We start from the raw sequence: 23,413 nt of genomic DNA on the forward strand, positions 1-23,413 counted from the left end.
GAAGCGGGAGATAACAGCGTGTAAGGCCGAGCTGCCTACAGGGCTTTTATAGGGACACAATGGGACAATGAACGTGGAGGTTGGTGGAACACAGACGAAAATTAGGGTTGATATAAAGGACGCCGAAACAAAAGGAAACAGTCAAACAATTTTTAGATTGGTTTCTTCGCGGAGACAATGAGGCAGATGTATAAACCTCACTAAAGGATCTCGGGAGAGGGATTTGTGCTGCAGGGTTTGGGCCACAGAAGATTGATTGTAGTAAGATCTCAGCTTTTATAACTGTCTTGTCTGTGCAGGGTCCTGACTATAAGCACAAATGTTTCTATTCATTGGTATTACAAGGGAAAAAATTAGGAAAAATACTAATCTATAAGTAGAGCCTTGATTATAACTTGTTCAGAGTGCAGCTGGGAGCCTGGTAGTCTCAGACCTGCTTTGCTCATGCTCAAACTCTCAGTCACATGACAAACTACACTCTACTCTATGGACCTGCAGCAGGGGTAGAGCAGAGTCAGAGAAGTTACATAGAGTCAGCAGGGGCGGTATCACACACAGGCTTCTGGCACCACAAATATGATTATTAGAGTCCAGGGGACCTGCAGGGAATAAACTGGTAAGCTTTATTTTTCCCTGCATGACCCCATTAACCAGAGATCATGGAAATTGTGAAAAACTGGGAGACTACGACTCAAGTAATGCCAAACTCACCAATTCATACAGTGCATTTTCGTTAACTGGGGCTCATTCATATTGAAGATCTCATAGGACTGCATTGAGACTCCTGACTTCCGGTTCATCAAAATACAGTGCGGGCAATTTACTAATCTTGCTATGTCAGTTTCCAGGGGCAAAAGTGGTGCATTTTTGGAAAATCGTGGGCACAAATTGGGACCACCACTTTTTAGATCATTTTCTGACCTGCTCATCACTTTGGAGAAAAGTTGGTGGAGCAGAACAGGGACCAGAAAACTGAATAAGGTGTGGGGTGGAGCCCCCACTGTGTATATCAGCTAGGGGGGGAGCCAGTATCACAAAATCACAAAATAAATCCCTTTTTGGGCTCTTTAGATGCATTACACAATTCACACATGGCTTTATGTATGTAAAGGTGGGCGCTTCAACCTCATATTAGGAACAAGTTTTAATAAGTGCACTCATGTACAAGTGAGGTTCGGTTCACATTTGCGTTCAGGGATTCCGTTGCCCTCTTTGCATAAAAAATGTGGAGAGAAAAGCGCTTTTCTCTCCGCATTTCTCGTGCGGAAACCACACGGACCCCAATATAGTCTATAGGGTCCACGGGTTTCCTAAGTTAACCACTTTTTTATGCAGATTAGGTTTCCATTCGGGAGGGGGTCCACAAGTGCAGATGTGAATCAAGCCTGATTTGAGTCCAAGGCAATTGTACAGATGGAGCAAGTGCCATCTTTACCAAAGCACACCATTCATAGAGTTGACATGCACGTTGCAAAAGCCATACATTGCTGAATGAACAGTATATTTAGTGAATAACAAAGAGTGCCAAATGTTCATTTGGTGCTTGCTAGATCGCTACATCTGTAAATTTTCAGATTCAATTCTATTTCACCTAATACAAGAAAGCATCCTGACTCATACGACGGCCATTGCACATGATCCTGATCAAGACCATGGTAAGCTAAGAGGCACAAATATTCCCTTTGTGGATGGTCTGGAGCAAAATCTTACATTTTAATTTTGCTAATAAAAAGCAGCCCCTGTAGCTCCTGTAGGGATGATCTTCTCTCCACTATAAAGAGTTCAGTATCTTTGGGTATGGCTCCGCTTTGATCTAATGGGAAATAGTAGATTCATTGCTCTTACAGCACAGCCAGTACATGAAGGGCTGTCACGGGAAACCTGAATCTGCTGTAGTGTCATGAAGATAAACCGGGAAATCACCACTTTGGTATCGCTTTTTGCTTCTTTATTCCCAGGGGCCCAATTAAATATCCTTGTGCTGTTTAATTGCAGATATTTCTCTTCTCTCTTATATTAGGCTGAATGATGTGTTGTGCTGGGAAGAACCGATGGTAAAGGTATAGAGACACAGTTGTGATAATTAAGTAATGGGCATGATATATTAAATGCAATATGGTCCATTTACAAAGTGAGCCAGGTTCCCTGAGCTGGGACTTCCATTACTTCTGATGGTAATATATTCACTGGTAATCGACGACTAAGTGATTTTTGTTCTTGCTCCTTGATAGTATTGGTTCACAATAAAGCCGGCCATACACAATAGAGAAATATTTCTGGAAACCCCTTCAGTTTTGATTTAACTATTTAATGTGCATGAGGTTAATTGATGCCCCCCAGACAACTGATAAGGATTGAAAACAAATACATTATTAAAAATGTAGCCACAGCGGACATAGGCCTGCCCCTGCTTCCATTCATTTCAACGGGAACGCTTGGTATAACTGAACGCTGTACTTCTTCTATTTCAGACGCCCCCCATTCAATTGAACATCTGTGTCCATCTAGGTTACTCTCTCAAAGTTAAAGTTATTGTTTGTTTTCCTACGTTCTGATCACTTATCTATCTGTTTCCTAATCCAAAGCTTCAAATACCCTGCAATGACAAAAGAGAAAATAAGATGTTGGCTACCTACAGCCAACACTAGAGGGAGCTTATGTATATTATCAGTACACAGAAAGCTCACAGTCTCCAGCTCCCTCTAGTGGCAGTGGCAGGTATTTGTAAAAGATAACTTTTGTCCCTAATAAAACATTTAATTAAATTCATCAGCTCCGAATATTGGATCTAAAACCTCTTGTTGCCCCCCAAAGCTTGGATTTATCACTAACAATATTCAGACATTTAAAGGGGCTACCCAGGATTAGAAAATCTAACTGTTGTCTTTTAGAAAGAGCTCCTCTTCCTCCTAGGAAATGACATCACTTGTTAGCACTGTCATGTGACCTGTAGACACGATGTCACTACTTGGGAAGGGTTGCTGTACTCTTTCTGCAAAAAGGTTGCCAATGTTTTCTAAGCCTGGAAAGTCCCTTTAAGGAAAATGCTGACTATGATAATCCAAATGCCCGTTCATGCGTTTGGCAGTCCTATAAGCAGTGCAATGGGGAACGCCGTCATCCTGTGACCTCTCCCTCCATATATTCATGTCACTGGAATATTTCACTATGAAGACTCAGCCAGAATATCTTGTAATATGTGCCTGTCATTTCCCAGCATCACCTGCAGCTGTCACCAAGAGGAGTGCTCGGCTTCATGCAATGATCATTAGGAAAGCAATGATTAACGAAATGTGCTTAATTACCAGAAAGAACAAAATGTCAGCAAACAGTGGGGAAGTCCCTGGCGTACTGTAATAGCGGTGAGAAATGACCCAATGACTAGGATTCATGCAATTCCAGAATCACACAACCCATAGCAGACGTGGAGGAACAACAAGTTCCTAAATGGTCGGCAAGGCCCTTGTTTTTTTGATAATCCGTTATTAAATTAGTCCATATATCATGCCCATTACTATCCACAATTTACTGTTATACCAGTTCATGTCCCGCTTCACCTCAGAATCCATTGTCTGTATCTTATAGCACCACCATTTTAGATCTCATTACATGGCAAATAGATTAAAGGGGTTATCCAGGATTACAAACATGGCTGCCTTCTTTCAAAAAGATCTCCACGTCTTCTCAGGCATTACTTGGTCACATGGACATGTCATAGCCCAATGGACGTGATGTCACTGCATAAGAAGAGTAAGGGGGCATTCACACAGAGTAAAGTCACGTGGATTCTGCCACGATAACTCGCTCTGATAAAGACTCCCATTGACTTCAATGGATTTTGTTTTCCGTGTGGAACACATTGAAATCAATGGTCGTCTTTTTAACCCATTAATTTGAATGTGTTCTATGCAGAAAATGGAACCCATTGAAGTCAATAGGCGTCTTTTTATTAGCAATGATTCTGCCGTGATTTATCGTGGCGGAATCAGCGCCACTTTACTCTGTGTGAATGCCCCCAAACTGAATCTCTTCTGAAAGAGGGACGCCATGTTGTCTAATCCTGAATGATTCCTTTAACCTTAGCATATAAGTTTTACTAAATTAATAAGTGGTATTAAAGATATATTGGGTCTCAGCTATTAGATGTGCAATACAGGTCACCAGATTAGCATAAATACATCGAATTTCAGGACAAAGAATATAAACTATTTTGTCTTTCTCTAGAAGAACCTTTCCCAAAGCTGTAGTAGATTTCCCAAAGAGAAACCCCTGCTGTGCAGCAGAACACCCCTTTGACAATAATGGTAACACCCAGTTGTGAATTCCTTAAATTCTTAAATTTCCAGCCCAAAATAACAGATCAACAGTGCAACATAGAGTTATGAAGAAAGATGATCCAAGATTGGATCAAGTAGGATGGATGATGGTTCCCCTCTAATCCACAATTGACACTGCATACATTCAGAATAGTATTATCTTCATCCCCGTTACTTCTTATGTCCATTGACAAATGGCGGTATTAATAATTGTAAGCCTGCTCCCCTGTCCTAGAGTCACCCGTTTCGGTGCAGCATACGGCTGTGAAGTGATTGTGATATCTTTGTGTGTTACGGGTAAATGACCTGTCGTCATTGATCTGTCTTCATATTCCAGCTTCAAACAAGCGGCTTCTGTAAGACTGTATTAGCTTCTCTATTTGACCCCAGACAACTGTGCTGTGGAAAAGGCCAAGCTGCCTGTGACAGCAAAGACAAATGGGGAGAACAGCATTGTTTCTAATATCTCCATAATTAATGGTATTCTCAGGAGGTTAAGCTAATATGTTACGCCGGGGTATACAGATCACATCATTACTGTACATGGACAGGACCAAAAGAATGTGGCCAGACTAAGCCAATCGTTGTCAAATTACCAAAGAATTTCATGCAATTATTAACGAAATTCCTATAATTTAGAATCAGAAATTCAGCCGGTATGTTAGTGGTTTCCAGCACAAAACTGCATAACATAGTGATACCTGGAGGTAGATGGTTAAACGTTGATAACCACAAGGTTTTATGGGACAAAGATTTTGAACACCAATTCGTCTTCTTACGTCACAAGACATCCTTTAGTCTCATGGCCATTTAAAGAGAGTCTATAATTGCCAAAATAATGATTAAGATAAGCATATATTCAGATAGCCTTTATAAAGGCTATTTTAGTCATATGTTTTGTTTGTACGATATGTAAATGATCACGGAGCACAAAGGGCGTTTCCCTGTGCTCGGAGCACAGCCGCGTCATCCTAATTTCCATGTCTTCATCCTCTGAATAGTGTGACGTTCACTTCTTATAAGATACTAAAGGGAGGACCCGGCTTCGCACGGGTATATTACATTTTATGTTTGTGTAGTGGCCCCATAAGAATTGTCCAGTTTTGCACTGGTGTATTTTGTATGTGGTTTGTGTGTATGTCCATAAGCGTCATGTGATTATGTGTATCTCATTTTGAATGTCAGTGAAAAACCTGTGATTAGTTGTTATGGATATCTGGAGTAAAGCTGTATCTAATCCTTCCCCGTGTAGTACTGTGTTTAGATGCAAGTATCCAATCCTTGTTGGTGTGGTACTTTGTGCAGATGCACATATCTAATCCTCTCTGTGTGCTATTGTGTGAAGAGGCGCATCTCTAATCCTCGAGTAAGTGAAACTGTGTGCAGACGTGTGTATCTAATACTCTGGCGTGTGGTACTGTGTGCAGATGCACGTATCTAATCCTCCCCCATGTGGAACTGTGTGCTGAGACGCGTATCTAATTCTCTGGCATGTCGCACTGTGTGCAGAGGCCTGTATCTAATCCTTCAAAGTGTGGTACTGTGTTCAGATGCACATATCTAATCCTCCCCTGTGTGGTATTGTGTGAAGAGGCACGTATCTAATCCTATGGCGTGTGGAACTGTGTGTAGACGCGTGTATCTAATCCTACAGCATGTGGTGCTGTATGCAGACGTGTATATCTAATCCTATGGCATGTACAACTGTGTGAAGATGCGTGTATTTATTCCTCTGGCATGTGGATCTGTAAGCAGACGCACGTATCTAATCCTACGGCATGTGGTACTGTGTGCAGACCTGCTTATCCAATCCTCTGGCATGTGGTATTGTGTGCAGACGCATGTATCCAATTCTCCGGCGTATGGTACTGTGTGCAGACACGCGTATCTAATCCTCCGGCGTGTGACACTGTGTGCAGACGCACGTATCTAATACTACGGCATGTGGTACAGTGTGCAGACGTGTGTGTCTAATCCTCCGGCGTATGGAACTGTGTGCAGATGTGCATATCCAATCCTCTGGCGTGTGGTACCGTGTGCAGATGCGCATATCTAATCCTTCCCCGTGTGATACTGTGTGTAGAAACGCGTATCTAATCCTCTGGCGGTGGTACTATGTGAAGACATGCGTATTTAATCCTCCAGCGTGTTGAACTGTGTGCAGATGTGCGTATCTAATCCTCCCCCATGTGGTACTTAGAGCAGACACACGTATCTAATCCTTCAGCGTGTGCAACTGTGTGCAGACACGCACATCTAACCCTCGGTCGTGTGGTACTGTGTGCAGATGCACGTATCTAATCCTCCCCTGTGTGGTATTGTGTGAAGAGGGGCGTATCTAATCCTACGGCATGTGGAACTGTGTGTAGACGTGGGTATCTAATCCTACGGCATGTGGTACTGTGTGCAGACACGTGTATCTAATCCTATGGAATTTGGTACTCTGTGCAGACGCGCTTATCTAATACTCTGGCGTGTGGTACTATGTGCAGACGTGCGTATTTAATCCTCCCCTGTGTGTTATTGTGTGAAGAGGCGCGTACTTAATCCTACAGCGTGTGGAACTCTGTGTAGACACACGTATCTAATCCTACGGCATGTGGTACTGTGTGCAGACACGCGTATCTAATCCTACGGCATGCGGTACTGTGTGTAGACGCGCGTATCTAATCCTACGGCATGTGGTACTGTGTGCAGACGCATGTATCTAATCCTGTGGCATGCACAACTGTGTGAAGACACGTGTATCTAATCCTCCAAAGTGTGGTATTGTGTGAAGAGGCACGTATCTAATCCTACGGAGTGTGGAACTGTGTGTAGACGCGCGTATCCAATCCCCTGGCATGTGGTACTGTGTGCAGACGCGCGTATCTAATCCTATGGCATGTGGTACTGTGTGTAGACGCGCGTATCTAATCCTCCCCCGTGTGGTACTGTGTGCAGACACGCGTATCTAATCCTATGGGTGTGTACAAATGTGTGCAGACGCCTGTATCTAATCCTTCGGTGTGTGGAACTATGTGTAGACGCGTGTATCTAATCTTACTGCATGTGGTACTGTGTGCAGACACGTGTGTCTAATCCTATGGATGTGTACAAATGTGTGCAGACGCGCGTATCTAATCCTCTGGAGTGTGGGCCTGTGTGTAGACGCCTGTATCTAATCCTTCGGCATGTGGTACTCTGTGCAGACGTATCAAATCCTTCAGTGTGTGGAACTGTGTGCAGAAGTGCGTATTTAATCCTCTGGTTTGTGGGACTGTGTGCAGACGTGTGTATCTAATCCTGTGGCGTGTGATACTGTGTGCGGATCTGTGTATCTAATCCTCTGATGCATGTATCTCAGTTTGGATATCAGTGTTGTATTGTGCATGTGGAGTGACTGGGTGTATTGCAGTTGGAATATGAGTGAAAGTCTTGCAGGTTTGTATTGGCTAAGGGGGGGGGCACTGTTTGGAAAGCTGTATCTCAGCAACGGTACGTCCGAGCGAGCTGGAGTCTCGTCTTAAACCTTCCCTGATATCTGAAGTATCTCTGTACCAAATTTGGTGAAGATCGGTCCAGTCGTTTGGTTCGCATTAGAGAACAGACAGACGGACAGACAGACAGACAGACAGACGGACGGACGGACGGACAGACAGACAGACAGACAGACAGACAGACAGACAGACAGACAGACAGACAGAAATTCATTTTTATAATATAGGGAGATATGATAGAGGCGAGAAGCTGAGCTCTGTGATTTATAGGGTTATATGATAGAGGAGAGAAGCTGAGCTCTGTTATATATAGGGTTATATGATAGAGGAGAGAAGCTGAGCTCTGTGATATATAGGGTTATATGATAGAGGAGAGAAGCTGAGCTCTGTGATTTATAGGGTTACTGGAGGGAGGACCCGGCTTCGCATGGGTGTATTACATTTTATGTTTGTGTAGTGGCCCCATAAGAAATGTCCAGTTTTGCACTGGTGTATTTTGTATGTGGTTTGTGTGTATGTCCATAAGCGTCATGTGAATATGTGTATCTCATTTTGGATATCAGTGAAAAACCTGTGATCAGTTGTTATGGATACCTTGAGTAAAGCTGTATCTAATCCTTCCCCGTGTAGTACTGTGTTTAGATGCAAGTATCTAATCCTTGTTGGTGTGGTACTGTGTGCAGATGCACATATCTAATCCTCCGGCGTGTGGTACTGTGTGCAGATGTGTGTATCTAATCCTCCCCCGTGTGGCATTGTGTGAAGAGGCACGTATCTAATCCTCTGGTAAGTGAAACTGTGTGCAGACGTGCATATCTAATCTTACGGCATGTGGTACTATGTGCAGACGCGCGTATCTAATCCTCTGGCATGTGGTACTGTGTGCAGACAGGTGTATCTAATCCTCTGGCGTGACGTACTGTGTGCAGATACATGTATCTAATCCTCCCCCGTGTGGTACTGTGTGCTGAGACGCGTATCTAATTATCTGGCATGTGGTACTGTGTTCAGACGCACGTATCTAATCCTCCCCTGTGTGGTATTGTGTGAAGAGGCGCATATCTAGTCCTACAGCATGTGGAACTGTGTGTAGACGCACGTATCTAATCCTACAGCATGTGGTACTGTATGCAGACGCGTGTATCTAATCCTATGGCGTGTACAACTGTGTGAAGATGTGCGTATCTAATCGTCTGACATGTGGAACTGTAAGCAGACGCGCGTATCTAATCCTACGGCATGTGATACTGTGTGCAGACATGCTTATCTATTCCTATGGTGTGTGGAACTGTGTGCAGATGCACGTATCTAATCCTCCCCTGTGTGGTATTGTGTGATGAGGCGTGTATCTAATCCTACGGCGAGTGGAACTGTGTGTAGACGCGCGTATCTAATCCTACGGCATGTGGTACTGTGTGCAGATGCGTGTATCTAATCCTCTTGCGTGTGGTACTGTGTATTGAGACGCGTATCTAATTCTCTGGCTTGTGGTACTGTGTGCAGAGGCTTGTATCTAATCCTCCAAAGTTTGGTACTGTATGCAGACACACGTATCTAATCCTCCCCTGTGTGGTACTGTGTGAAGAGGTGCGTATCTAATCCTACGGCATGTGGAACTGTGTGTAGATGCGCGTATCTAATCCTACAGCATGTGGTACTGTGTGCAGACGCGTGTATCTAATCCTCTCTGTGTGGTGCTGAGACGTGTATCTAATTCTCTGGCTTGTGGTACTGTGTGCAGAGGCATGTATCTAATCCTCCAAAGTGTGGTACTGTATGCAAACACATGTATCTAATCCTCCCCTGTGTGGTATTGTGTGAAGAGGCATATATTTAATCCTACGGCATGTGGTACTGTGTGCAGATGCGCATATCTAATCCTCTGGCGTGTGGTACTGTGTGCAGATGCGCGTATCTATCCTCTGGCATGTGGTACTGTGTGCAGATGCGCGTATCTAATCCTCCCCTGTGTGGTACTGTGTGCAGATGCACATATCTAATCCTCTGGCATGTGGTACTATGTGCAGATGTGCGTATCTAATCCTCCCCCGTGTGGTACTGTGTGCTGAGACATGTATGTAATTCTCTGGCTTGTGGTACTGTGTGCAGAGGCATGTATCTAATCCTCCTAAGTGTGGTACTGTATGCAGACACACGTATCTAATCCTCCCCTGTGTGGTACTGTGTGAAGAGGTGCGCATCTAATCCTACAGCATGTGGAACTGTGTGTAGATGTGCGTATCTAATCCTACAGCATGTGGTACTGTGTGCAGATGCGTGTATCTAATCCTCTCTGTGTGGTGCTGAGACGCGTATATAATTCTCTGGCTTGTGGTACTGTGTGCAGAGGCATGTATCTAATCCTCCAAAGTGTGGTACTGTATGCAAACACATGTATCTAATCCTCCCCTGTGTGGTATTGTGTGAAGAGGCATATATCTAATCCTACGGCATGTGGTACTGTGTGCAGACGCACGTATCTAATCCTCTGGCGTGTGGTACTGTGTGCAGATGCGCGTATCTAATCCTCTGGCATGTGGTACTGTGTGCAGATGCGCGTATCTAATCCTCCCCTGTGTGGTACTGTGTGCAGATGCACATATCTAATCCTCTGGCATGTGGTACTGTGTGCAGATGTGCGTATCTAATCCTCCCCCGTGTGGTACTGTGTGCTGAGACATGTATGTAATTCTCTGGCTTGTGGTACTGTGTGCAGAGGCATGTATCTAATCCTCCAAAGTGTGGTACTGTGTGCAGACACACGTATCTAATCCTCCCCTGTGTGATATTGTGTGAAGAGGTGCGTATCTAATCCTACGGCATGTGGAACTGTGTGTAGACACGCGTATCTAATCCTACGGCATGTGGTACTGTGTGCAGACACGTGTATCTAATCCTCCCTGTGTGGTACTGTGTGCTGAGACATGTATGTAATTCTCTGGCTTGTGGTACTGTGTGAAGAGGCATGTATCTAATCCTCCAAAGTGTGGTACTGTGTGCAGACACACATATCTAATCCTCCCCTGTGTGGTATTGTGTGAAGAGGCGCGTATCTAATCCTACGGCATGTGGAACTGTGTGTAGATGCACGTATCTAATCCTACAGCATGTGGTACTGTGTGCAGATGTGCATATCTTATGATCTGGTGTGTGGAACTATGTGCAGATGTGTGTATCCAATCCTTTGGCATATGGTACTGTGTGCAGATGCATGTATCCAATCCCCCGGCGTGTGGTACTTTGTGCAGACGCGTGTATCTAATCCTTCGGCATGTGGAACTGTGTGCAGAAGCGCGTATTTAATCCTCTGGTTTGTGGGACTGTGTGCAGACGCGTGTATCTAATCCTCTGGCGTGTGATACTGTGTGCTGATCTGTGTATCTAATCCTCTGATGCGTGTATCTTAGTTTGGATATCAGTGTTGGGTTGTGTATGTGGAGTGACCGTGTGTATTGCAGTTGGAATATGAGTGAAAGACTTGCAGGTTTGTATTGGCTAAGGGGGGGGCATTGTGTTTGGAATGCTGTATCTCAGCAACGGTACGTCCGAGCGAGTTGGAGTCTCGTCTTAAACCTTCCCGGATATATGAAGTATCTCTGTGCCAAATTTGGTGAAGATCGGTCCAGTCGTTTGGTTCGCATTAGAGCACAGACAGACGGACAGACAGACAGACAGACAGACAGAAATTCATTTTTATAATATAGGGAGATACGTTCACACAAAAGTCTCCAACTGCATCCCTCTATACCATCCTCTGAATTCAACACTCCAATAGCAGCTTCTGATGTAGGTGCAATCCAGATCTCGCGCATGTGCAGCATACTTGTTCATGCCTAGAATGATGAAAGCGCATGGAGCATGTGCTATACACTCAGCCTGAACCTGAAATGGCCGAGAGTGATTTGATCATAGGCATAATTTAAAGACACGTAACTGATCAGAGGCATAACATAAAGACACGTAACTGATCAGAGGCATAACATAAAGACACGTAACTGATCAGAGGCGTAACTTGAAGCTCCTGGATTCCAATTCAAATAGTAACGAGGCCCAACTTGCCATGTACTATGTATAATAATGGTGTCTTATGGGAATTGGGATCCCTCACCCTCTAGGGCCTGGTAGTGACTTCTACCCCTGACCCCATATTGCTACACCCCTGAACATGATACAGACAACCTGTCCTGTATCCATGACCCTTGAGTTTCAGACAACCCCTTTAAAGTTAACCCATCATGTCTCCTGACTTGTCTGCTTTAGTAAATACCTTCTTATGAAAGAAAAATGGCGGATCATGTTTTTTTAGAATTCTCAAATGTGCCGTTCCTGTTACTCATTGTAAAAATGATGAATAAATTGCCAACTAGGTGTTACCATTTCCTTTGTCAATGGGGCGTGTCCCTAAACAGTAACTACTGATTGGACGCTGTCACATTAGGGACACAACCCCATCTGGTAAACCCAATTGTTGTACATGTCTAGGAGGAATAACAACACCTTGTAAAAAGGAATTGTGACTTGTGATATTATGTGGAAATCTATTCGCTAGCGAAGCAGCAGAGAATTTTATGAAAGCTCCCGGCTATTGTAAATTCCTTAGTACATAATAGTAACAGATGTTCATTTCCATTGGTTTGATGAGCTAGCACTCTAATGCAGTTGTGTAATCCCGGGGATAGTAGATTGAAGGCTATACAATGGTAGGAAGAGGTGGAGGGAGCCGACATCTACAGACGGAGAAGAAATGTTACAGATAAACAGGCAGCAGTGTAAAACCTCTCATTTGTCATGCAGGAGCAGAGCTGTGTGACAGGTAAATGTTGCTTACACTAATCCCTGGTGTATTATAGTTCTGCTCAGCAGCACAGATAAAGGAAACTGCAGCGTTAGATAGAGAAAATGGGAAGATGCATGAAAGGCCCCCCATTCCAGCAGTGCCGAGAATGGGGGAGCCCTCAGGGAGAGAGAATAAAGACAAGGGAGGAGACTTTCTGTATTTTTCTGCAGCCGTCAACCATTCTGAACAATAGCACTACAGGAATACCTACACATAGGGATAGACGTACAGCACTCCCTCGCTTATATCACAGGTCGGCGTATTATTCTCACTGGTGTGTATTGTAAGCATAAAAAAGGAATATTGTTTATATTGACCCATTTATCGATCACAATGATTACTTCCGCCATAATAATAATGATCCATTTTTATTTATATAGAAACAACATATTCTACAGAACTTTACAAACCATAGGAATCAAGTCCAGGCAAAATGAGACAGTACAGAGTAATAAGATAGTCATCAATTCACACTACTACATCTTACCTGCGCTTTTCTCTATATTCCAATGTCTTTATATAGAACCAAGAAAAGGTTGTCCAAGAATGGGAAGAAGCCATGGGGCAGCCAATGGAGGTATAAAATAAAAAAATTTAAAGCATACTCACTAGAGATGAGCGAGTAGTATTTGATCGAGTAGGTATATGATTGAATACTACGGTATTCGAAATACTCGTACTCGATCGAATACCACTCGCTATTTGAATGGAAAAGTTCGATGCAGAACCAGCATTGATTGGCCGAATGCTATACAGTCAGCCAATCAACGCTGGTTCTTCTCCTACCTTTAGAAGTCTTCTCCTTGCAGCGTCCCCGCGGCGTCTTCCGGCTCTGAATTCACTCTACCAGGCATCGGGCCTGGGCAGAGCCGACTGAGCATGTCGGCTTGTAGTGCGGGCATACACAGTCGGCTCTGTTCAGGCCCGATGCCTGGCAGAGTGAATTCAGAGCCGGAAGATGCCGCGGGGACGCTGCACGGAGAAGACTGCATGGAGGATCCAACCCGATACTCACTCGTGGACTTGGTAAGTATAATTTGATCAAATGTTGCCTTCCCCTGAAACGAGCATTTTCCCCCCCATATACTATAATAGGGTTCGATATTCGATTTGAGTAGTCGAGTATTGAGGGGCTACTCGAAACGAATATCGAACCTCGAACATTTTACTGTTCACTCATCTCTAATACTCACCTGTCTACGACACTCCATTGTTGCCTATCAGTGCCCTTTTTTTCTGACGTTGGAACCACATTGCTAGAAGTAAGGGGCTCACCTGAATGCACATGGTAATGTGGCCGTGGCATGACATGGGAAAAGCACTGACAGACCCCCGGTGGAGGAGAGTATGCTTTTTGTTTATTTCATACCTTCCCTGGCCATCTCATGTGTTGCTCCAATTCCTGGACACCCCTTCAATGGAGGGGTGGCATGATCATTACATTTTTTGGGATAATGAGGGGAACCGTGCAGAAAATAGTTACAATATGTGATTTGGAGAACCATTCTATCAGCAAATCGTTCCCATTGGTTGGCACGTCATTCTACTAGCTAGAAGAGTTAAGGCATCTAACAGACTCTATTGACTATAATGCTGTCTTTTGGGGTTCCAACATGTTATTCACCTTTTTACCAGCTGCACTTTTCCGGAATCTTTGATGAAATCTGTAATGGAGCCATCTCACAACCGTCTCCAACATAAGCCTTATATGGCTAAAAGGAGAAAAAAAACCATCATCATCATTTTACATATAGGATTCATATTGTAAAGATCTAGAATACACAGCCCTACTATCTTACAACTTCTGCTCTGTCTGTATTTCTTGATCTGTATATAATATGCTACATATTGTTTTCTCCCAATCCCGATGCACACCTAGTAACTAGAGATGAGCGAGTAGTATTCGATCAAGTAGGTATTCGATCGAATACTACGGTATTCGAGGTACCACTCGCTATTCGAATGGAAAAGTTCGATGCAGAGCCAGCATTGATTGGCCGAATGCTATACAGTCGGCCAATCAACGCTGGTTCTTCTCCTACCTTTAGAAGTCTTCTCCGTGTAGCTTCCCCGCGGCATCTTCCGGCTCTGAATTCACTCTGCCAGGCATTGGGCCTGGGCAGAGCCGACTACGCATGCCCGCTTGTAGTGTGGGCATGCGCAGTCGGCTCTGCCCAGGCCCGATGCCTGGCAGAGTGAATTCAGAGCCGGAAGACGCCGCGGGGACGCTGCAAGGAGAAGACTTCTCGGAGGATCCAGCCCGACCCTCACTCGTGGACTTGGTAAGTGTAATTTGATCGAATGTTGCCTACCCCTGAAAGGAGCATTTTCCCCCATAGAGTATAATAGGATTCGATATTCGATTCAAGTAGTCGAATATTGAGGGGCTACTTGAAGCGAATATCGAATCTCGAACATTTTACTGTTCGCTTATCTCTACTATTCACATCTCACTCAATACAAATTGATATTATGGACGCAGATTGCAATCCATATACCCCACACCTTGTATACGTGAGGTTTAATATGTAGAAATCCCTATGATTTTATTTTAGCAGGCCAATGATGCATTCTTGAGATGTCCCCACACTGCGAGAAGCCATTGGCATGTGACTGGCCCCACCTGCCAGCTAAGAGAGTCATTACTGGAACACACCTTTGTGTTGACTGCCACCCACCATATCAGATTCTCTCTGGGTTTGTCCCGGAGTAGATTTGGCACAATGTTCCTTCTTTAGCTCATATGAACTCTGGGAACTTGTTAAATGGCTTTACTGGACTGGACCCAATATCAAGAAACTCTCACACTTAGTGCTGGAAATTAAGATTACACCATTAATATTTAATAAAATAAAGCAGATGAAATGGAAGTATGTACAAATGTATCCTGATGTACAATACAATGTCCATACTACTATTTAAGATGGTGGGTGCTATAGTACATATAGTGAATGTTCTAGGGCAGTGGTTCTTAACCGGGGTTTGATCGAACCCTAGGCTCTACGCACGATTCATTTTGTGTACCAGTAAAAAAAACATATACCTATTAGAGATGAGCGAGTACTGTTCGGATCAGCCGAACAGCACGCTCGCATAGAAGTGAATGGACGTAGCCGGCACGCGGGGGGTTAAGCGGCCGGCCGCCGTCAAAGCTGAAGTACCAGGTGCATCCATTCATTTCTATGGAGTGTGCTGTTCGGATCGGCTGATCCGAACAGTACTCACTCATCTCTAATACTTATATCTTGAATTTGGAACAAAATCATATTTGATTTATCACTAAAGAAGGGTTCAGTGAATGTGCATATGAAACTGGTGGGTTCGGTACCTCAAACAAGGTTAAGAACCACTGATCTAGGGCTATATAGCCAAATATCCTCTGTCAAATTTGTGATCTGAGATCCAACTTGAGGGAGGGACCAGCTAAACTCTTACCAAGTGCTTTGGTCCTTCTCTTAAAGCTACATTGACATTCTTTCCATTGAAATTAGTGAGATTGTAAAGTCACCCCAGTCCCCATCATGACCTCACGGCTTGTATTATAACTCTGTTGTGTTGAAATATTGTTGATAACCATTGTAGCATGGAAGAGACAAAGCGATATAGAAATGTAAAGTAATGAGAACAATCTGGAAGTGAAAATTGAACGATTAGATAAATGAGAGAATTAAAATCCTGCTGTGAACTTCAAAGTAGACTATTGTCCTCTGACATATGCGCTTTTAACATTTTAACACAGATCTAAAAACTTCAATAGAACAGAGAAATATTTTGCACCCCATTTAATAGTGTGGCTGCTCCAGGTTTATTACTCTCTACCAGGTCAGCAAATGACATATGTGGTGTCAGAGGTGGGTCCTCCACCCATGAACCTTCATAATGACCGATTCAGATAGAGTTCACTAAATACAGTGTACACTCATAATCATGAATTGTATAATTGTAGATATTAGTGGTTCAAGGGGGATACGTTTAGAAGTGGTTTATGACTTATCTAATAGTAGGCTAAGGGTGGTTTCACATAAGTATTGGATCACCATAGGACCAGAAAAAAGGATTAAGCAATAAAATGGATCTGGGTAATAATGGACAAAAGCAGATCTTGTGGAGCGCCATTGACTATAATGTGGTCCTTCTGGGTATCAATTACTTCCTTCCTACCATTGCCAACCAAAAGAAGTCAGACTTGCAGGACTTTTTTGTCTGCAATTTCAGACAAATCCTGAGTCGGACAGATTGTGATGCAAATGTGAATGTAGCCTGCAATTCTTTTTAGATGAAAGAGACCAATATCATGTCTGCTCTAGCTGTGGCCCCTTCTTACCAGATGCTTGCACCCACAATATTTAAGAGGCACTCACTAAACATACATTTCACAAGATGACATAGTCCAACTACGAGTATATTGATTTCACTGAAACTCTTTAGAGAAGAGAATCTAGATATCCTTCATAGATGACTAAGTTGGATCATATATTAAAAAGAATATGTCCATGGATTTCACATCATAGGAGTGTTATGTGCAGGTGACAGAGTAACGTCAAACAGGTTGAAATTTAGAAGTAATCTACTGATGATATGGAATAACAAACACGTGAACAAGTCAGAGACATTGATGTTATCTTGTTAAATTTTGGATGGCTGACCTGTACTGACTTGTGGCTGTGCTACTTAGTGCATTGTTCTTCCCATCAAATATGGCCTCTAATGGGAGTGTGAAGAGAGTCTAAATAGTTAGGAGGTAATACCAAAACATGTGTTATACTCTATACAGAAAGAGACTGGACCAGGTACAGTGATACATCACCAAAATAAAAAAAATAAAAAAATTGTCTTTAGGGAGGGGGGTGGGGGTAGTCTTCTTATAAAAGATGCTTGATATGGGAATCTGAAAATGTGGTTAAAGGGGGTGGTCTTCAGAAAGAGCTACAATGGATGAAAGTGATGGAAAACACAAGTAAATGGTTAGATATAGTTAATACATATAAAGAATAAAGCAATTAATCAAAAACAAAAAAATTATCAGCTAATGAAGAATAGAGTGCAAAGAGTTAAAAGCCGACGTGGAGGCCGAGATTTACTGATCTTGTATCTAATATGGTCTTTATTGAAGCATTATGGTACATCTGTAGTGATGGAAGGAGAAGAGAGGAGTTAGTGATGTGCAGAGTGGTAATGAAATAGGAGTCACTGAACCATAATTCTCTCATCCTCAACATCCATAATCGAAATCCATAACTCAGCCTGCGCCTTACATTACCAGAGCATCCATAGTGACTCCGCCAGTGCACCGCCGTGACCCCCCGTAACTGGGCCTGCCTGCCTGGCATCTGGGATTGAATAATAAAACATGATGGAGTATATTTACAGCTGACCCTGCCCCTTTCTGACTCTTGGCATTCTCTGTTTGTTTCTCGCCATCAGATGGGAAATATAAATCCTATCTATAAAACATTTTCTCTTTCAGTCTTTAATCAGTTAAATCGCTCGTTGTTAGAGCATTGTGAAATATTCAATTAATGAAATTCCTATTAAGACGGATGGAGCCAGATTTACAAGACTCTTTGATGGCCAGGTTCTCATAGTAATAAACCATTTATGAACTTCACTAGGAATAGGAGATAATAAATCACAGATGGACTCTCGTACCTAGGAATGGATGCCCGGACTGCTATACCAGTGTGCTGGTGTTTATTTATCATCCTGGGTTACTATGTAGTAGCTTGCATAGCAACCCAAATAGTATGGTAGATTAGGTTTAGGTGGGTCTATACGGAAGACGTCACTTACCAACATTTGCTGACTGCCATTCGGAAGAACAGCAAGTATGGTTGAGTCGATCTTGAGATTTCAGGATCGATTTTAAAATCTGATTTCCGATCATTTTCCAGCCGATCCCAATTGGCTCGATTGCTTATCGGGACCTGATCTTTCCCGATCCTGATCACTCAACCCTAATTGTGTATTATATATACAGTAGGGTTGAGCTGATCTTGAGTTTTCAAAATCCGATTTCCGATCATTTTCCAGCCGATCCCGATCGTGATCGTGAAATTTGCTCAATCTGATCTTTCCTGATCGCTGAACCCTAACAGCAAGTCAGGGGGCATTCATGCCTTCCCATAAGACCCCATCCATTTATGGGTGATCTTTTTTGAGACCAGAAAGACTCTCCTTATTTTGGAAGCTTCCTGGACCTTCCAAGAAAGTTGGCATGTATGCACTTCCAACTGGAATATGAGTGTCTTGGAATTTAAAGGGATTGTATTGGATTACAAAAAAGTTGCATTCTTTAAAAAAAGATGAAATGTTGTATGAAGTGTTGCAGCTCAAGCCTATTCACTTCAGTACTTCGGACCTTCGTGGTTTCTGGGGAAAGCAGCTTAAACAATGCTCCACGTATACTACAAAGTGGCGTGTTATGTAATCTCCGCACAGGTCAGATAACATATACACAGATTGACAATTATTAGGCAACACTATGTTCAAGAGTAAATCACAGAACTCTTTGTTCTATGTCTCCGGTTGACATTTTGGGTGACACATACACATGAGTCATAAGAAGGCGTAATTGTTTGTGCTCAAGGAAAGCTGAGAGCACAGCGAGACATTTTATCCTTCTTAACCCCACCATTAGAAAATGGCTATAAGTCAACGTCTCTTCCATATTTACCAGTCTCTTATTTACTGTTATGTGTTATGATTACTGCGCTTGGATAAAGATATGGCTGGCGTAGATGAGGCGGAACACCTGATAGTAAGAATTAGAATTTGCCAAAGGAGCGATGTGACGTTTCCTTTTGAGGTTGACGGTAAAAAAGTAATTTTATCAAACTGTGAAAATAAAATGTAGATTGGTTAATGACACGGAAATCACATTCATTGTGGGTTATATTGTGTGGAACTAAATCGATAAAGCGTAGCAGCATATTCAATACGACAAGCCGCCTGTGTGTCATATCGGCCAATAAAACTCTTAATGTTTCTCTATTGCAGAGACCCTTATGGACACTCGGACGGCTACAGCAGAGCTAGGCTGGACAGCAACTCCTTCTTCAGGGGTGAGTATATCCAAGTGAAGAGCAAGTACCAATGGCAGAGGTGAATCCGGTGTATATGAGCAGGGTTGAGTCTGTCCAATTTGTCTAGAATTCTTAGGCCTGGTTCACATCTGTGTTCGGTATTCAATTCGGGGAGTCCACATGTACTTCATGAACTACTTTTCTCTCCACATGACTTATGCGGACACCGTGCGGAAAACACATGGACCCCATTATAGTCTATGGGATCCGTGTGCTTTTATGAGCTCACTGCTTGTCCATTCGGAGGGGTCCCCATGTGGACTTCCCAAATGGAATACCGAACGCAGATGTGAACAAGGCCTTATATGTTATGCATTTCACTTTTCTACCTTTTTGAGTTTTTGAAATTTTATTTTATTTTTTTAAACTGGTCATCTTATCCAATTTTCTCATCTTGAAACAGGTAAGAAGGTAAGGAAGGATACCCAAACTTTTGTTGCAGACTGAACATATTCAGTATGAATTAGAAGTGCTATTATTATACTTTGGTGTCTCTTCAGATAATGATTTATGAGTGACGCGCCCCCAAAGTTTTGGGTTTGGACGAAATAATTTAAAAATTCCTGCTTTATGTCAAATGGATGCTCATAAGAGGTCACAGTGTATAAACTATGAAAACAAAAGGTAAAGGGGTGTTTAGGTATGTACATTTTGATGACCTATACTTCCGCTTCACAGCCCAATGATGACGTCCATTCATCACATAGACTATGTGCAGCTCAGTCCTATTCAGGTGCATACGCCTGTACAGTGTTGTGCTTGGTGAGCGGTGAAGAGGTACCAACAGTCATCCGAACACTGCAGTCTCTTCAATAAGCTGATCAGTGGGGTTTCTAAGTATGAGACCACCACCAATCTTATATTGATGATACGGCTTGCTACATGGAGCCTAAAGGGGTTTTCTCACAAAGTGAAGTCTGTTTCTCTCACCCCATATGGTCGGCACCCCCATTCACTTTAACGGGGACGCTTGAGGTGTTATACTTTGGCTACCTCTGGTGCTCCTGAAGGGACTGAGAGTGCTGACCACCACCAGTATCATCCACATTCAGACTATACTCGCTCAGGGTGAATGTTGAGCAGGAGAAAGGTCCGACAGTCTGCACTTTATGGGACAACCCCTTTTAGGGTATGGTCACACTACTTTTTTTTATTATGTAGGTTGTGAGCACCTTATAGGGATCACAATGTACATATTTTTTTCCCTTTGTAGAATGGGAGGAAATCCACGTAAACACGGGAAGAACATACAAACTCCTTTCAGATGTTGCTCCTGTCGGGATTCAAACCCAGGACACCAGTGCTGCAAGGCTGCAGTGCTAACCACTGAGCCACCGTGTTGCCGGTCATACTACTTTTATTACAGTCTGTTGCTCTAATCCGACATAGGAGTGACTGATGCAGGTGGATTTCTCTTCATCTGCGTCTGATCCCATTCATTCTTATGTGAAGCAATATTTCTACCAGAGAATATCTCCATAGCACAGAATTCAATAGAACATCCCATGATTATATAGACAACCCTACAGTACAAACCTCTCCGCTTCTGAAGCTTATGGAGATACAATAGGACCACATAGACTTTTGTGTATGCTCATTATAGCTCATAAGTTGTACAGGGTCATAATACAGTTGGTTACATGATACAGCAGGTTATACTGAATTGGGTGTGACTTTGACCTGATTACCAGTGAATGTCTATGACTTAATGTATTCGCTTTGGTAATAGATGTTGATTGACTTAATTGGATAATTCAAAAACCTTTTAGTTTGTGAAAAACAAATTAAATCAAATCAAGTTCTTCAATCCCTCCATTGGTGCTACTGAAGAGAAGATCCTAGGAAGCAGTATATATAGCAACTCCCTCCATATATACTTATTAGCATGTATTGCTTATTGGTAGATGGGTAATGTTGTTCATTTTACTGCAGGCTCAAACCACAGTGTCCCCACCCTCTTGTCCAGTATGTCCTAATTTGTATCAAGATTAACAGGGCTTATAGCTTTGGAATAGCTGAACAGATTTGGATAAACACTATAATGCTCAGGGTGAAAGCACCTCTTATATGTCATTGAGTTATGTAGACCTGATGACAGGTCTTCTTTAAAGGGATTCTACCATTAAAAACAGTTTTTTGTTCTCGTTGAGACATCGGAATAGCCTTAAGAAAGGCTATTCTTCTCCTACCTTTAGTTTTCTTCTTCGCCCCGCCTTTCGGTTAAAATTCCGTTTTTTTGTCGGTATGCAAATGATTTCTCTCACAGCACTGGGGGCGGGCATCCAGCACCGCCTCCATCTTCTTCTGGAACGTCCTCTTTATGCGTCTTCTTCCGGTGCTGGTACGCCTGCGCAGTCGGCTCTGCCATCGGGCGGCGGGCATGTTTTTGTGGCCACTTACATGAGCGTGCACAGTATGCTCTGTATTCCATTGAACTACAGGAGCATACTGCATGCTCGCGTAAGTGGCCACAAAAACATGGCCGCCGGCATGTACATTCGGCTCTGCGTGTGAATCGATGGCAGAGTTGACTTCTCAGTTATACTGTACAAGTGTGACCCCAGCGCTGGAAGAAGATGCTTGAAGACCCCGTTCCAGAAGACGATGGAGGTGGCACCGGAGAGTTCTCTCTCACCATTGGGAACGCCCCCAGTGCTGTTTGAGTGCTGGAGATCGCCCCCAGTGCTGCCAGAGAACTCATTTGCATGCTGACGAAAAACGGAGTATTAACCGAACGGCGGGGTGAAGAAGACATCTAAAGGTAGGAGAAGAATAGCCTTTCTTAAGGTTATTCCGACGTGTCAACGAGAAAAAAAAAGTTTTTAATGGTAGGATCCCTTTAAGCAAAAACTAGCATAAAGCAGTTCTGCACAGCTATATTGTACGTGTAAATGGTATACAGTATTGATGTGGTATTGATATATGTAGTACCGTAAAAGCTTCACACCATTTTCTCTTGGATTGTTATCATTACCGCCTGTAAATGGCTATATCCTGATCCTATGGTATTCTGTACAGGATGAAGACGTGTAAATGGACGGACTATATATAAGTAGAGTCTATATCAGAGTGTCGCTATCATTGTACTTTTGCCAAGACAAGTAGTTTTTCCTTTTCGCACGTACGTGCGGCACACATCAGAGGTGTTAAGAGCTATGGTAGATAATGTTATCTAATTACTTCTGTGCCCATAGTGGTAGGAGAGGACCACACCTAGAAGTTATGCCCAATTTCTTATTTGTTATAGAAACCTTTGTGTTTGATTCCATGGGAACTAATGGAAAATAAGAATTTACAGGTGCAGCAGGTTGCAGTGCAGCTATTATCATGACTATATATATATATATATATATATATATATATATATATATATATATATATATATATACGTTTATTATGGAGGGATTTTACAGCATTGTTATTAGGGTTGAGCCGATCTTGACTTTTCAGGATCGATTTTAAAATCCGATTTCCGATCATTTTTCATTCGAACCCGATCTCGATCCCAATTCCGATCCCAATGCAAGTCAATGGGATTTTTTTATTAATCGGAGATCGGATTTTAAAAGCAATCCTATTCACTATACAGCATGGAATCTAACAATTGTTAGAATCCACGCTGTGTAGTGAATCACTAAAGTAGCCAGAGGATTTTTTTTTAATCCTCTGGCTACTTAGTCCCCCCTGGTGTCCACTTAC

At 42.9% G+C, this 23,413-nt stretch overlaps 1 protein-coding gene across 2 annotated transcripts in view; it reads left to right on the forward strand.

Moving 5' to 3' along the window:
- EPHB1 (EPH receptor B1) overlaps nt 1-23,413 on the forward strand; it is a 289,639-nt gene that overhangs the window by 78,849 nt on the left and 187,377 nt on the right. For both annotated transcript variants that reach the window (XR_012715343.1, XM_075269057.1), the window contains exon 2: nt 19,629-19,693. Coding sequence is in view for 1 of the 2 variants with exons in the window: in XM_075269057.1 (XP_075125158.1) it covers nt 19,629-19,693 (65 nt within the window). In the remaining variant the exon portion in view is untranslated. The remainder of the gene's footprint in view (nt 1-19,628; nt 19,694-23,413) is intronic.

Source organism: Leptodactylus fuscus, chromosome 3 (genome assembly GCF_031893055.1).
Source record: "Leptodactylus fuscus isolate aLepFus1 chromosome 3, aLepFus1.hap2, whole genome shotgun sequence".
NCBI classification, from domain to species: Eukaryota; Metazoa; Chordata; class Amphibia; order Anura; family Leptodactylidae; genus Leptodactylus; species Leptodactylus fuscus.